The sequence below is a fragment of the Halichoerus grypus genome, chromosome 9 (assembly GCF_964656455.1).
Source record: "Halichoerus grypus chromosome 9, mHalGry1.hap1.1, whole genome shotgun sequence".
Classification (NCBI taxonomy): domain Eukaryota; kingdom Metazoa; phylum Chordata; class Mammalia; order Carnivora; family Phocidae; genus Halichoerus; species Halichoerus grypus.
This window is the reverse complement of record NC_135720.1, coordinates 127,849,231-127,865,367: the sequence shown is the minus strand read 5'-3', so window position 1 is coordinate 127,865,367 and position 16,137 is coordinate 127,849,231. Positions and strand designations below refer to the sequence as shown.

General features: G+C 38.1%; 1 protein-coding gene across 1 annotated transcript in view; it reads left to right on the top strand.

Moving 5' to 3' along the window:
• LOC118555715 (uncharacterized) overlaps window positions 1–16,137 on the top strand; it is a gene marked incomplete at its 5' end in the record, with an annotated part of 226,852 nt that overhangs the window by 15,599 nt on the left and 195,116 nt on the right. The window contains 3 exons of the mRNA XM_078054373.1: window positions 885–971; window positions 7,776–7,844; window positions 10,742–10,902. Coding sequence (XP_077910499.1) covers window positions 885–971; window positions 7,776–7,844; window positions 10,742–10,902 — 317 coding nt within the window. The remainder of the gene's footprint in view (window positions 1–884; window positions 972–7,775; window positions 7,845–10,741; window positions 10,903–16,137) is intronic.

The window sequence follows — 16,137 nt, the reverse complement described above, 5'->3', positions numbered from 1 at the left end:
GAAGTATGAAACTAGATTTGGAAAATTGATAACAGACTCTTTTCTCTATTACAAAGTCCTATTCGATGCTACAGTTTGATTATTGAGACAAGGACAAAAGTAAGTGAGAAATATAAAGTGAGGATTTTTGGATTGTTTGTTGAGATTGTTGATGTGTATTGAACAAAATTTCTGACTAGATCATTTGTACCTTCCCTTCATGTAACTTAAGTTGACAGAGCAAAAAAGACCTTTTACTTTCTTTTCTTTTTCTCTCTTTATCTCCTGCCCTCCTTTACCCTTCCTTCCTTCCTTCCTTCCTTCCTTCCTTCCTTCCTTCCTTCCTTCCTTCCTTCCTTCCTTCTTCTTCCCTCCTTCCCTCTCTTCTTTCTCTCTCTTTCTCTTCACTTTCTCTCTCTTTCTTTTTATTCAACTGTCGACATGGAAATTTTGCTACAGTTTCTCATAACTAAGACACTACGAAATCGATGACAGAATTCTGGAAACAACAACACGGTAGACTTGGGAAATGGATATACAAGTGGGTAAACAGAACGATCAGTGAACCCTACACATCATTATAATCCAACAATGTCCGTTTCTTTGAGTATATCCTAAACATAATTTTGCTTCAATTTTTTTATTATTATTCTAAAGTCTACATTTGATCATATTCTCATTAATTTTTTAGCGACCGAAAGCATGAACTCGTTTCTTGAATTACCTTTTCTGACCTTTTGCAAGATGATAATTACAAAAAAGGGAGGCCTGGAAGGACTTGTACAAAAATTAAGCTTATAAAGTAGCTAAAATGGCCCTTCTGTGCTGGTGTCGATTTCAAAATTAACATTTTGGTTCATGTGCTTCTAATAATCACTGACCCTTACTTCATGTACTTTCCACAGGAAATGAATATAGCAGAAATTACTTTGACCCACTGATGGATGAGGAAATCAACCCAAGGCAGTGTGGGATGGAGGTCAGCAGAGAGGGTGAGCTAGAATTAAGTATGTAATTTTTGTGTCAGAATATTCTTTTCCATTCATGAAAATGAGGTGACAAAGATCACACATGCAGTTCTGTTTAGATTTTGCAGCTTACAATTTAAATGGTAAGTTTTAACCACTAACAACATGATGGGCAGCGAAGGTAGTTTTTGATCAAGGACAGCCAGCTGGTCAGAGAGAAGAGGCAGGAATTTGCATTCATTTGACACTGCTGCTGGAAGCGGTTTGGTGTCATTATAAGGCCCGTGTTATGCGTATGAGGAGCATCATCACTTTACAAATTCCATCTCTGCTCTTTGAGTTTAAAATGAACATTCTTCGATGAGTTGCACAATTCATTTAGCGTAAGAAGATTCTGTGCATGGTGACTACTGATTCCTTTCATTGGAGGTGGGGCACCGCTGCCTGGGTTCTGAACCACAAAGGTGCATTGGTCTGATGATTTCTTCTTCTATAACCTTGAGTCTGTTGCAGTTGTAAAATAGCAATTCAGAAGATGACATTTCACACTGGGCACCAGTCACTGAATCTGAACTTTTTAGGGGAGGATGGGGTAAATCTTCACAGATAGAGGGGCACAAGCACAGTGCAAAAATTATTTTAAAAGACAGTTTTCAATAACTACACCTCTTTTTAGATGACACAGAATCCACGGATATCATCAAAAGACGTATGTACAAGATAAGGCAAGAACTTACTCTCAGGGCAGTTTTTACCAGTAACTCAAATCAAGGTGAATTGAAAACTGGAAAAATCTCAACCTTATATTTGCCCAACACACTTGGGGGATGAAAGATAATCCCAATGCGTTCTGGAGAGGAGTATCAGTTGGATTCTTCTTGAAATCTGTTTTAAATCCTTGGAGATCACAATATATAGTTGTGTTTGATGGAGTTTTTGTAATGTAAGGACTAAAGTTGGCTTAATAAGATGTTCAATGATATATGATGAGGAATGGCTGTAAGCACAGACAGGCAAGTGACCCAAAATGTTGTGGGCCACTCTTCCCTAGTCAGCAGTGATCGCCCAATGCCTGGGGTTCACTTTGGGTCCCGTGTTTCAGAGCAGGCAGCTGTCTTTATATCCAGTTTTAAGCCGGCAATTAGTAATCATTTCTTTTTCTTTTTGCCGGGTATTCAAGCCTATTTCATCTAGGGGAATAGACAGTGCTAATGAATACAAGATTGCCTTCCACATCCTCTGTGGCACAGAGCTGAAGACCATGCAGGGACGTAACAGGGCTGGGAGGGGCCACCTGAGCAAAGGTGCAACGCACAGCATTTTGTGTGTTTGCCCCATCTATCTTCACCCTGGTTCAGCTTTGTTCTCATATTTATTTGTTTGTAATTTGTTTTTTTTTCCTCAAATCAATACAGCTTTTATTGCATCTTTAAAATACCACAAATAAGTCTGAAAAATCATCTGGCATCTTGCTGTTTCTGTAGCTGGGCAACTTAGATCTTATTCATCAGCCTGCCAGACTGGTCCTTTTTCCGAAGCATAGACACCATCTCCAAATTTTCTGTCATCCTTGTTTTTAACTGTGGTGGCTCACTGAATCAAAGCAGCTGAGTGTGATCCCAGTTCAGTGTCCTTTCCTTCAAGAATTAACTCATCTTTCTTGAGTTACTGAACAAGCAACACCTAGTCTCATCCAAACCCTGGGGATGTATTTTTCACCCAAGAAATTTCAGATTTCAACAAGAGAACCATTCTCCTGAATGACAACGTTGGTGGTGAAGTGAGCTTTCACAGGCCTCATCTTGTAATGGAAGCCCAGTGTCACGCCCTTGACTATGTTCTGTACACGACTACAGACAGTGTGGACAGTAGCCAGTTCTTTGCTGTTTCCTATCACTTGTCAGCTCAGAGCCTCTTCTATTTCTTTCCAAGGAGTCTGAGTTCTACATTGATGTGCTTGGAGTCTCTTTTCAGGGTTCCTCTGGGGCCCTTCACAATAACAGTGTCCCTTCAGAGTGATGTCGACACTTTCGGAATGTTGACAGTCTGATCGCTGAGAATGGTCTCCATTCTCACGGTAGATGTGGCAAAGCTGTTTATAATTTGTACTCTACTTGCTTCCAAAATAGTTGGAGACAGCTTATAATAGAAATGTAAATGCATATGGTCAAAGCAAAGTTCAAATATAGATGAAAGAGGGATTTGAGAACGCCTATACGAAGAAGTAAATGTACGAGAAATCGAGGACAGTATTATAACTATAATTAATCACTTACTCTTACTTTGTGCTTCTTGGAAGTTAAATATAAAGGGATATCAGTTAGATAACGTTCAATGTTAAACAGAATTTATGACTCTTTTTCAGTGTCGATAACCCACCATCACCACCACCATTTTATTTTATTTATTTATTTTTTAAAGATTTATTTATTTATTTGGGAGAGAGAGAGGGTGAGTGGGGGGGCAGAGGGAGAGGGAAAGAAAGAGTCTCAAGCAGACTCCACGCTGAGCATAGAGCCTGACTCGGGGCTCGATCTCATGACCCTGAGATCATGACCTAAGCTGAAATCAAGAGTCGGACGCTTAACCAACTGAGTCACCCAGGCGCCCCTACCATTTTATTTTATTTATTTTTTTTAACAATAGATCCTGGAAGGATAATATTATGTTAATTTTTTGTCTGGCAAAGATTGTAAAAATAGTGGACAATTGGTTCTTGGTTCTTGGTCAATACATTTTACTTAATATGGAATACAGATCTGAGAGTTGCTACGAGGCGTCTACTACATAGCTGCACAACATTTTATTTTCTTACAATTTGGATATGATTTGATGTAAGTAATATTAGCTTGTGGATCAGTCAGGGTTCTCCAAAGAACCAGAACCCAGAACCAATAAATAAGCTCTCTTTCTGCCTCTACATATCACATAATGCATGTATAACATACATGTACATAATACATATACAATATGTGTATATGCAGAGAGAGACAGGTGGATAGAAAGAGGGAGATTTAAGAAATTGGTTCATGTGATTGTAGGGACTAGCAAGTCTATCTATAGGGCTAAGGCTGGTAGGGTGGAGATTCAGGTAAAGTTTGATGTGAAATTCAGGCAAGCATTGATATGCAGTCTTGAGACTGAATTCGGCAGGGCAGCAGATTGGAAATGGAGGCATAATTTCTATATCGCAGTGTTGAGGAGAATCACTTCTTTGGGAAACCTGCATTTTCGCTCATGCCTTCAACTGATTGGACGAGGCCCACCCACATTGCGTGTAGAGTAATTTGCTTTACTCAAAGTGTACTAATGTAAATGTCAATCACATCTGAAAAAGACCATCACAGCAGCGTCTAGACTGATATTTGACCAAACAACTAGGTACCCCAGCCTAGCCAAGTTGACACATCAAGTTAACCATCACCTGTTGTATTTAATAATAACAAATTAATTCATAATAATGGAGTGTTGAGGCCCATGGATTTGACATACTAAATTTGTTCTCCCTGATCACCAGACTTTAATTCTCTTCCTACTCAGTCTCAAGTGAACACCAGCTCCTGCCTGGAATTGTTGGATTGCTTTTGTCCACACCCACTCTTCCTTTGCTTTAATCTATTGTCCACACAGCATCTTGCTCATCCCCCACCGAAGCTCTCTTACTGTTGCCTGTTGCTTTCAGGGTAAAGACCAATCTACTCTCCTTCTTCATCTCAGGTCCCCTGCACTTGCTCACTGTGCTCTGGCCACATTGGACTTCCTTTTGTTCCTTATATGCATGGAGCTCCTTCTGGACACTGAACGCTCACAGGTGCTGGGACAGCCTCCTTACTGGCCATTGTACTTTCTTCCTGAAGATTCAGCTTACATGTCTCTTATCCACTCCCTTGACTAATCAAAGTGATGTTTCCCTGTCTACCTTCTTTATCAAACACATCGCAATGATCACTAAACTGTTTATTAGTGAGGTTACCTGTGAAATGTGTTTCTCCCCTATTAGACCATCTCCTGAACACAAAGAAGGATGAGATTCTGCTTACCTTGTTCACTGATGAATTCTTTAAGGCTTAGCACAACAGTTGGCATAGAGCACGAGTTGGCTTGAGAAATCTTTGTTGAGTGAATGTATAAATGAAGAAATGAATGGAAAGTGCTAAGCATAATATCCCAAACATGGCGAGCCTTCTGTACACAGGAGTTATTATTACTTCCTGAGTGCTCAAGGGGTGTCTTAAGCTGGACATAGCAGCTCTGGCCAGCCCATGCAAAACCGTCCAAAGTAGCTGTCATTATTTCTATTTTTAAGAAGAAGAAACAAGCTGGGGCACCTGGGTGGCTCAGTCGTTAAGCGTCTGCCTTCGGCTCAGGTCATGATCCCAGGGTTCTGGGATCGAGCCCCACATCGGGCTCCCTGCTCTGCGGGAGGCCTGCTTCTCCCTCTCCCACTCCCCCTGCTTGTGTTCCTGCTCTCGCTATCTCTCTCTCTGTCAAATAAATAAATAAAATCTTTTAAAAAAAAAAAGAAGAAGAAGAAACAAGCTTAGAAAGATTTAGTAGTTTTCTTAAGATCACAGAGATTTGGCAAGCATGGAGTAGAAATCTGATCCCTATCTTTGGCACTATCTGTTCTCTTTTCCATTAAGTGTTGCCTTTTTCCTGTTGCCTTTCCCCACCTTTCCCTTTGAGGAAAACTTCTGAAGGGGAAAGTAAGCAGATTGATTCAAATTGTTGAATTTAAGTTTGAAGGGGACATTCTCTTGCCTTCAGTTCCTGTCTTATGTAACCCACTTGACCCTCCAGGGTTCTATTGGGACAACACTGAGGGGGTTTCTCACCAGGTCTGCCTACGGAAGGAACTAGAAACTTTGGTTCAGGTTCCTCTCATATGACACCTCAGAAGCTGTCTATAATTCATTACTTCATAATGAAAACGAAAACACTAGTTCAGAATGACAGAACCTAAACTATTGAAAAATTCTGTACTTCATACAATTACTAAGTAGTTAACAACAAACAAATATGGAAATGGGGGTGGCTGCCCTTTGCTGAGTCCCTGCTATATTCTAGGCGTGAAGCAACATGCTTTACGTGTGTTATCTTCTTAACCCTCACTTCCATCCCATTTTGGGGGCCAGGAGATTAAAGCTCAAAGACTCTAAGAAGTTGCCCCAAGATTACAGAGCTAGTTAAGTGGTAGAACTGGGATTTGGACGTAGGTTTGCCTCTCTCTAAAGATGGTGTCTCTGTATTAATGCCATTTACGTTTTGCCTATCTGTTCGCTTGACATGCAAGATGTATGTTCATTTATTCTTTTCTGTGATCCTCATTGGTCTGTCAGGATTACCTAGTCCTTATAGTGAGGCTTTTATTACGTCTGCAGAGATTTCCCCATCTATGCATCTGCTATTGCTCACTGTTAATTTCTAAATAAGATTCTTTTCTGAGCCATATATCAACATTACAAGTTTTGTTGCTGTTCTCCCTAAGACTTATCAATTCTAGGCAATGCCGGAACACAAGTTCATGCTTCCCTAATGCACAACCTGCAAAATGTCTTCTGGGGATGGCCCCTTCTCCCTTTCCCCCAAATGTTGGGGTGGTAGGAGGTTTGTGCGGGCTCTTGGCAGGAAAAGAACATTTGAAGGTCAACTGATACTTGAGAAAATCATCTGCAGGGTTCAGTGAGCAGAAGCTGACTTCAAAGACCTTTTTATGTTACACTTTCAGACATTCTATCTGGCTCCAGCAGCCTAGGCTTTCCTGACTACTAATCCCAAGTCCACGAGCACGGGCTACAGTGAATTTCTTTCCAACACTGATGTTCAAAAGATCATAGGGATGGATGGAAAGGGGGGACCTCGAATTTTCAGGAACTTCTCACTTGGACAGTGAAAACCCCTTAAGGCTCTTCTAGAACACTTGCTGTTGGAGTTTCAGATGTGAGTTGCAGAATTGACTACCATCCCCAGAGTTGGCTCGCCCATGGAGTACAAAGTGAGAAGTAGTAGAAATAGGTGGGCTTTATTAAAACTACCTCTGTAAGAGTACAACCACAGTTTAGTTCATCCACTTGCCTCCTAGAGGAAGGGGAACATTTTGATGTATGTATGTATATTCTAAGACAGGGGTGGTAATCCAAATTTGCATCATTTATGTTTGGTTCTATCCAGTGGCAGATCTACCTAGATGACTCTTTAAACCCTTTTCCAGAACCATGTTTTTTTGATCATGTGTTTTTTTTTTTTTATATGTTTGGTTGGCTGGTTTCCATTTTTTAATGATATAACTCTGTTACTTTAAATTCACAAAAGAACTAAGTAGCACTTGTATTTGCTATTATATTGCAATAGCATATATAAAAGAATTTAAGACCACCTAATGCCACTTAAGTTTGTTGTTTCTTGAATATATGCAGTAAAAAATAGGATATGCAGAGAGTAGGTAGTGGAAAACCCTCATTCATTTTGCTTATATATTCTGTTGTATGATTTGACAAACCATAATGGCTTGTTCTGAAATGATTTTTGTGTAGTGCATGTCATAATCCACTGAATTTTAGATCATTTTTATTGGAGAAGAAGTATCCTATTATGAATACCCTGCAATATACATTTAAAAGTCATTGTTCCAGTTTTCATTGATTTATAAAAGGTTTTTTTTTTATTTCAGAGGAAGGCAGCATATTGAATAGAATTTGTGTCTATGACCTATAAAATAACTAAAGAGCCACAATGATTAATAATTTCTTTTTGTAATTCAATTTGCATATTTATAAATTAACTGATGAGAAAGTTATCACAAATATGTTCTTTTAGCACCCCTACAAGTTGATAATAGAATTCTCTGTGATCGATTAATGGGGCTGTTTGACAAGCATGGACGAGGAGAAGCCCAACGTAAGAGACTAATTATTTTCAATCTTTTGTATTAACATTAGTTGTAAATTCATTAAGACGTTTTCCTGCAAATGCTGATCTGTGTTTTCTAAACAAAACCACTCACTGATAACCTATGTGTGTCTTTGATGGTTGCAAATACTTAAATATAGCTAAAGCTGGGGAGAAAGGTAACTATGGCTCAGTTTTCTAGAATTACATAGAATTTATAACCCTAGATAGTGAAATGATTTACTTGCTATTGCATGATCTTACAAGGAGATATGACATATTTGGATTCTCTACTATGGTGCTATATGCCACGCTTTTTAAAGAGTGTATTTCAGCTTTTAGATAAATGCTTTGGGTGATAGAAAACAAACAGTATAGTGTTCTCAATCTTAGCATGGGAATTCATACTTGTGAATGTTAGGCTCTTTAAGTAAGTAATTCTCATGTGTATTAATATAGGAATTTAAAGATAATCCCTTAAAAACTAAAATCTAAATTCTTAGGTTAACACATAGAAATTCATGCCAGAACCACACTGGAGATTTTACCAAAGCATTAAGTGTAAATTGTTGTATCCACTTGTATTTAAATTCATTAAGTTTTTTTTTTTCTCAGTATATGTTTAGTTCTTCTCAAATGATCATTGTCTCTTTCTAATTTAAATAATTCTTTAAAATACTTGTGAGGGCTCGTAGTTAAGTCCTCTATATTTTTAGTTATTTTTCTAATAAATTTATGCTTTGTCTTCACCATTTGGTAACTGTGTCACCTTGGGCCAATTTCTTAACATTTCTTTGCCATTTCTGCCAAATGGACATATGATCCCTCCCACAATGGAGTAGTTATGGGGATTAAATTATTCGTTAATACATGGGCAGACATCATAAGCACACACACGCAGAGAATAATGAAGATAATTGATAATGATGAAAGAATTAATACCAACTAAATATTTGCTGAGTGCTGACCAGGTCCCTGGCATTGTCCTAACCACTGTTCAATTTTAAATAGGGTAAGTATTAACTTACTTAAACCTCCTAACAATCCTGAAGTTTAGGCCGCCTTTTTTATCCCCATTTACGGAGTATCATCCCCTAAAAATTTTATTCCTGCCTAGATACATTTCCCCTTAGCTTTTTTACTATCAGTTTTTGTAACTTTTTATTTCTTTTTGTCTTTATAAACCGAACAGACTCATTTTCAGGCCAGCTTGATCCCTCATTTTGAAAGATCCTCACTTGAATGAAGAATTAGGATTCCCCAGAGAAGCAGAATCCAGTAGAACCAATAGAAAGAGAAAGAGATTTATGGGGGCTGGCAAGTCTGAAATCCTTAGGACACACTGGTAGGGTGGAGATTCAGGTAAGAGTTGATGTTAAATTCAGGCAGGAGTTGAAGTCTTGAGTCATAATTCCTCAGGGCAGCAGGCTGAAGATTCAAGCAAGAGACAATGTTGCAGTCTTGAGACTCAATTCCTTCTTTTTGGGGAAACCCTAATCTTTACTCTTAAGGCTTTCAAGTGACTGGATGAGGCCCACTCACATCATGAAGGGGGATCTGCTTTGCTCAAAATCTACCAATGTAAATGTTAATCACATCTAAAAAAATTACTTCGCTGGCAACATCTAGACTGGTGTTTGAACAAATAACTGGGCACCGTACTCTAGCCATGCAGACACATAAAATGGCTATGTTTAAATTAGTGAGATTTCTATATTTTTAGTCTAATATGTGAGTCAGCAAATATATATTGAATATTTGTGTGTGTGTGTGTGTGTGCTAGGCATTGAGCAATGCCCTTTTATACCTATTATGTCCCTTCCATTCTGACAAGTCTTTGCAGCTTGGATCCTGGAAACCACCCACGTATACATTTACAGGTGGCACCTGATAGGTTTCGAAATAATTTGTGAGCTTTCAAAAGTCTTATGGAACTTACAGAATGAATAGCCAGGCACTATTTGTCAGTACTATATGGTCAGCTATGTTGTACAAGAGGATATATTTGAGACTTAGAAAGTTTAAAAAAACTTGTGCAAGGTAATACGGTGAGCCAGTGAACAAAGAAACCAATCCTCTGGACACTGAAGCCCAGGGCTCTTTCCCAATATCCTACCTCATGTCCTGCTGGACACCAAGCTCTCTTCCTTTGGTTAAAAGTGTTTAGGTTTTTGTTAAAATTCTAACTTTGGAGGCATGGAAAATTCTACATTTTATCTTCCAGCATTTTTTCCCAAGCCTGGAAGAGAGAGGATTATTGTATATTTACAGTGTGCATCTAGCTAGATGAATAGATGCATTTTGTAGATGATACTGTTTTCAGAAGATAGAGAGAGAAAGAAAGTACACACATACCATTTATATAAATGCAGACATTTCTATGCAAATAAACAAGGCAGCCCAAATAAAGTCCCTCTGTGTTTGCAAAGCTCAGGAACTGTTCTCAGGGGTCCCAACTTGAAAAATGAAGCCAAGCGCTCCGGCTTCTCCTATACATATTTACCTCCAAAGTTGGTTTCAGCAAAACGGTGAGCAAGTGGTAAGACGTTGAGGTAAACAACATGTAATATTAACACACAGAAAAGCAGAATATCTACACTTCAGGAGGTATTTGGTAAGTGGGAAAAAGGCTTTCATGCAGAGCCTGTACTTGACTCAACTTTGGGAACACGACAGGAAGAACAAAAGTTGTTGGCATTGGGCTTGTTTTTAATCATAAAACTTGTTCTGGGCTTTAGCAATTTCCCAGTACATTAAACAGAGAATAACTTGCTAAATTGTAGATTATGGAAAACCAAGCTGTATCCCCGATAAGAAAAAATGTGGTTAGATGACTGTGTGTTAAGCCAATGTTAAAGTGACAAAGAGCAAGTCAAATTTCGTGTGATTTTTCTTGGGGTAAATAGATGAGAGCTTCAAGGAGATTCTGGATTCTGAAGAGCCAGTGAGTTCCAGAAAAAGACCCGAACCCCACAAAGAGGACAGCCAAGACACTTCTGTCTACAGTGAGGCGTCTGGACGTGTTCAGAAAAGTATAATTCTGCCTGGAAGTTCTTCTTTGGAACAGGTCAGCATGAAATATATATTGAGAAATGTAAGATAATCTCTTTTTAAAATAGCAAGTTGAAATGTCAGTCCTACACATCATCCATTGGTTTTACTCACCAACCCACCCCTGTCTAGAACACATGATTCATGACTTGCCCAAATCTTTTCCCTTATTTTTCATATACCTTTTAGCAAGCAGAACTTATGCTATTTATCAATATCGCACAATTTAATTTTACTTCATCTGGTTTTATTTCATTTACCCCGAGAAGAAAGGTAGGCTGAGTCAGGCTAAGGAGGAAAAAATATCACCAGGGGGTGGTACTTACTTCAGTGCATTGTTAGAGGAGGAGGAGATGAGTCATTCATAAAGAATCCAGCACAAAGGAGGTGCTCTTTAAATGGCACGGGCACGCGGAGAGAAAAAATGATTGTCCCCTTCCCAGGCCAACACTCTCCACGTTCTCACTTTCACAGTGTCAGGAAGTCCCCTGAACATTCTCTGCAGGAAAATACTTCACATTTGGTGTTAGAGCTCATAGCTTTCATCCTTGGTCCTGATATTTATATGAATTTGAATCTCTGTGTAAAGTAGGATGAAATAATTTAAGCCTTTTATGGTTGTGGTGAGGATTAATAAAATGTGTCCAAATGCCTGGCAGTTGATGTTTCTCTTTTCTTATGACTCATATTACATATTTGTTGAGACTGTTACCTATGCTTACTTTTTTAAAAAAATATTTTATTTATTTATTTTGAGAGAGGAAGAGAGAGAGAGAGGGAGTTGGGGGAAAGGCAGAGGGAGAGGGAGAGAGAGAATCTCAAGCAGACTCAGCACTAAGCGTGGAGTCAGATGCGGGGCTTGATCTCACAACCATGAGAGTATGACCTGAGCCAAAATCAAGAGTCAGCCGCTTAACTGACAGAGCCACCCAGGCACCCCCACCTATGCTTACTTTTTATTACTATTGTAAGGGTGAACTGATACTTACAAAAGTCAAGGTGTTTATTTTTTATTTTTTTTAAAAGATTATTTATCAGAGAGAGAGAGGGAGAGAGAGAGAGAAAGCACACGCAGGGGGGAGAGGCAGAGGGAGAAGCAGGCTCCCTACTAAGCAGGGAGCCCGACATGGGGCTCGATCCCAGGATCCTGGGATCATGACCTGATCCGAAGGCAGATGCTCAACCACCTGAGCCACTCAGGTGTCCCAAAGAGAAGATCTCAATAGAGGTGAGAGCTGTTGGGTGAGTTTGTTCTCAAACTATTTATCTATACCTATTAATGTATATTGGAACTTTCATCTCAACATCACGTGGACTCTAGTGGTGGTTGTGGGGTGACAAAGCATTGAGACTGCAAAATAAATAAATAAATAAATAAATAGATGAAAAGGACCTTTACTAAAACATCACAGGGACTGACTGGGCTGGGAATTGTCTGGTACAGAGATTACTGTGGGAAAACTCAACAGACAGAGATCCTGACAGTTGATGTGTATCCTGGAGAAAAAAAAAATAAGACTGAGTGCTACAAAACCAAAAGAGCAACAGTGGATTGCAAGGGGCATGCAACTGAGAGTCAATTGAGGCTTGGAGTCAATTGAGAGGTCCCATTTCAAGGGTCATGCAAATGATGACCTATTACTTTAATTGTTAACGCTGTAATTTAGTTACCTGAGTATATAAAACTCTTTAGAAATATTTGCACTGACTTTATATACCTCATAGACATTAGAAAGCTTGTAAGAAAGACATGAAATGACTTGGGTCTGAGAATTATCCAGTAAGAAATAAAACTCAGCAATTAAGTGCATAATGTTAACAAATTTAATCACAGAAGAAATCCAGGAAACAATAATGCATTGTTTTTTGAATAAGTATTGAATTAAAAATAAAATAATTGTATATTCTATTTTAGCTACCAGAGGGAAGTGTTTTCCTGGACATTTCCTAATATTTACTGTATGTGATATACCTGCTCTTAATCGGTTGCAGATAACTAGGTTTTCCTCTGAATTTTAATAATAATTCATATATTTAGTTTATTCAATTAGGAAGCTATGCTTTCTGGAGGTTTTAAGAAATGGTTTATGTGTGGGGCGCCTGGGTGGCTCAGTCGTTAAGCGTCTGCCTTCGGCTCAGGTCATGGTCCCAGGGTCCTGGGATCGAGCCCCACATCGGGCTCCCCGCTCAGCGGGAAGCCTGCTTCTCTCTCTCCCACTCCCCCTGATTGTGTTCCCTCTCTCGCTGTGTCTCTATCAAATAAATAAATAAAATCTTTAAAAAAAAAAAAAAAAGAAATGGTTTATGTGTAATGTACTACAATAAGGAAAATTATTTTAAGTTTTTGTCTTGATTTTATTTTATTTATTTATTTTTAATTAAAAAATATTTTATTTATTTATTTGAGAGAGAGAGAGCACAAGCAGGGGGAGAAGCAGAGGGAGAGAGAGAAGCAGGCTCCCCACTGAGCTGGGAGCCCAATGTGGGGCTCAATCCCGGGACCCTGGGATCATGACCTGAGCCAAAGGCAGACGCTTAACCCACTGAGCGACCCAGGCGTCCCAAGTTTTTGTCTTGATTTTAAAAATGAAATATAGCATTTAGGATAATGGTGGAGTAACATATTAGTTTGAACCAAGCATCTTCCAGGGAGACATTCTGAAAAGCTTATCAGTGTGTACTGGCAGCTAAGCCTACTTTTCTAAATTTTTCATAACTGTCTAGTATTTGGCAATGGGCAATTTTGAATGAAATCTAGCATCGTGTGTGAGTGAGAGTCAAGTCTGAACCCTCACTCTTGAATATAAGAGAAAACATGGTTGTGTAAAATCCGTAGTAAAATCTCCATAAATAAAAGATGGATGTTATAAGACACTTTAATAGATTAATCAGTATATTTTCTGTAAGTGAGAGCATATTCTCCTCTGTGGTTAGCATAGAAAACTTTTTGAGATACAGTGGACTTTTAAAAATCACTAAAGAGGGGCGCCTGGGTGGCTCAGTCGTTAAGCGTCTGCCTTCAGCTCAGGTCATGATCCCAGGGTCCTGGGATCGAGCCCCACATCGGGCTCCCTGCTCTGCGGGAAGTCTGCTTCTCCCTCTCCCACTCCCCCTGCTTGTGTTCCCTCTCTCACTGTGTCTCTCTCTGTCAAATAAATAAATAAAATCTTTAAAAAAAAAAAAATAAATAAATAAAAATCACTAAAGACATTGGGCGCCTGGGTGGCTCAGTTGGTTAAGCGACTGCCTTCGGCTCAGGTCATGATCTTGGAGTCCTGGGATCGAGTCCCGCATCGGGCTCCCTGCTTGGCAGGGAGTCTGCTTCTCCCTCTGACCCTCCCCCCTCTCATGTACTCGCTCTCTCTCATTCTCTCTCTCTCAAATAAATAAATAAAATCTTTAAAAAAAATAAAATAAAAATCACTAAAGACATTTATATGAGCTAAACTTCTATTTTCTTACTTAACCAATATCATAGCTTATCTTTCATTCCTTAAATATTACATTATATTTAATGTATTTAATGTAAATATATTAAATATAAAATAACATTTTTATATTTAATTTATATTAAATTAATTTAAATTAAATTATACATATTTTAATATATAAATTATAAGTTTTTAAAATGTAAATACATTATATTTAATGTATTTAATGTAAATATAAATTAAATATAAATTATATTAAATATAATAATAAATTATAATATAAATATAAATTAAGATATAATAAATAAAATTATAAACAGAAGAAGAGTGCAAACATTATTTCATAGTGGCAAAAAAAAAGCAGTAGTGCTTTTCCACATGTTAATTCAAGGGAAACCATAATGACACTGCCCTGGTCCATAGTTTGTAAGCATCTGCCACATTCGGTGGCTTTTCTGAAATAGGCAGGGAAAATGCCATATTATTACAAATGTGAAAGATGGCTCTCCAGAGCAGAAATACAATTTTCCAAATTAAAAACCTCATGGAATCCTTTTCAGTTTTAATACATGGTTAAATCTATATAAGAAAAATGTACTGTCCAACTTATGGCATTCCAATTTTTCCTTACTTCGCCTCCATTGTATGTATTTATTTTTCAATTCCTCATTAGTTACCTGGCACACGTTTTGAACATCCCAGAATGATCAGGAAACAAAAGGTTTCAGATGGAAGCATTCTTGCCAAAGCAGACTGGCATTGAAGGAACAGCAGGTTACCATCTAGAATGAATATACACATTTCAGTGATGTTATCTTTGCTCTGAAAATCTTTATCTAAAGCAGCCACAATCAACTGTTTATTTACTTACTGTCAGTTCACATTTTATCAGCACTTCTAAGTGAAAAGAAATTTGCAAAACAAAAAAATGTTTTGACTTGTTATTTTTTTCATTGAGATTTATTTTACGTCTTACCTTTTTTTTTGCTGTGATTCATAAGATTTTTAGTTCCTATCAAAACATAAATTTTTCTCCATCTTTTCTTTCCTCCTTTCCAATAGTAGGAGCTATTAAAGCTGATAATTAAGCAACTGGGGTGACTGAAGAAATTTATATCATGAGAAAATGTGTGGGTGCACAGCATAACAGTAACCTACGAATGAGTAAGGCAACTAATTCTACAAGCATCTGTCTCTGGGTGTGCAGACATGGTCCAGGGATAATATTTTATGTATCTAGAGATTGGGTGAGCTGATCATTCTTTAAAAAATCGCCATTAGCATAATTTCTTAGAACTGAAAATTCAGTATCCCTAAACTGTCAGAGAATTTGAGGTTCTATTACTGGATACAAATCTAAAGTGCAAAAATTCTTTATTTCCGATGAACGGTAAATGCTTTTCTTTTAGTACTCCAGTAAGCCATAAAGTATGGCTTATGTGCTCTTATGGGAGTCCAGGAGCCTATTAGGACATGTTCCAGGATAGGAAGCCGCCCCACTGCTGCGTGGAATTGGGTCAAGGAAGGAGAAAATGTCATGATTTGGAGTATAGGCTTATATGTGTTAATAGAACCATCAGTGTGTCTAAGACTGATGAATCACAGACCTCTACCCCTGAAACAAATAATATATGTTAATTAAAAAAAAGAATTCAGAAAGAAGATTTCAGGCCCAAAAACCCTCATAAATGAAGATTTTTAAAGTAAAAAAAAGCAAAAAAACCCCACCATGTGTAGGAAAAGACAAAGTAGGAGAGCTGACTAATCTTCAGTAGATTGTCATATTCTTTTTTTAAAAAAATATTTTATTTATTTATTTG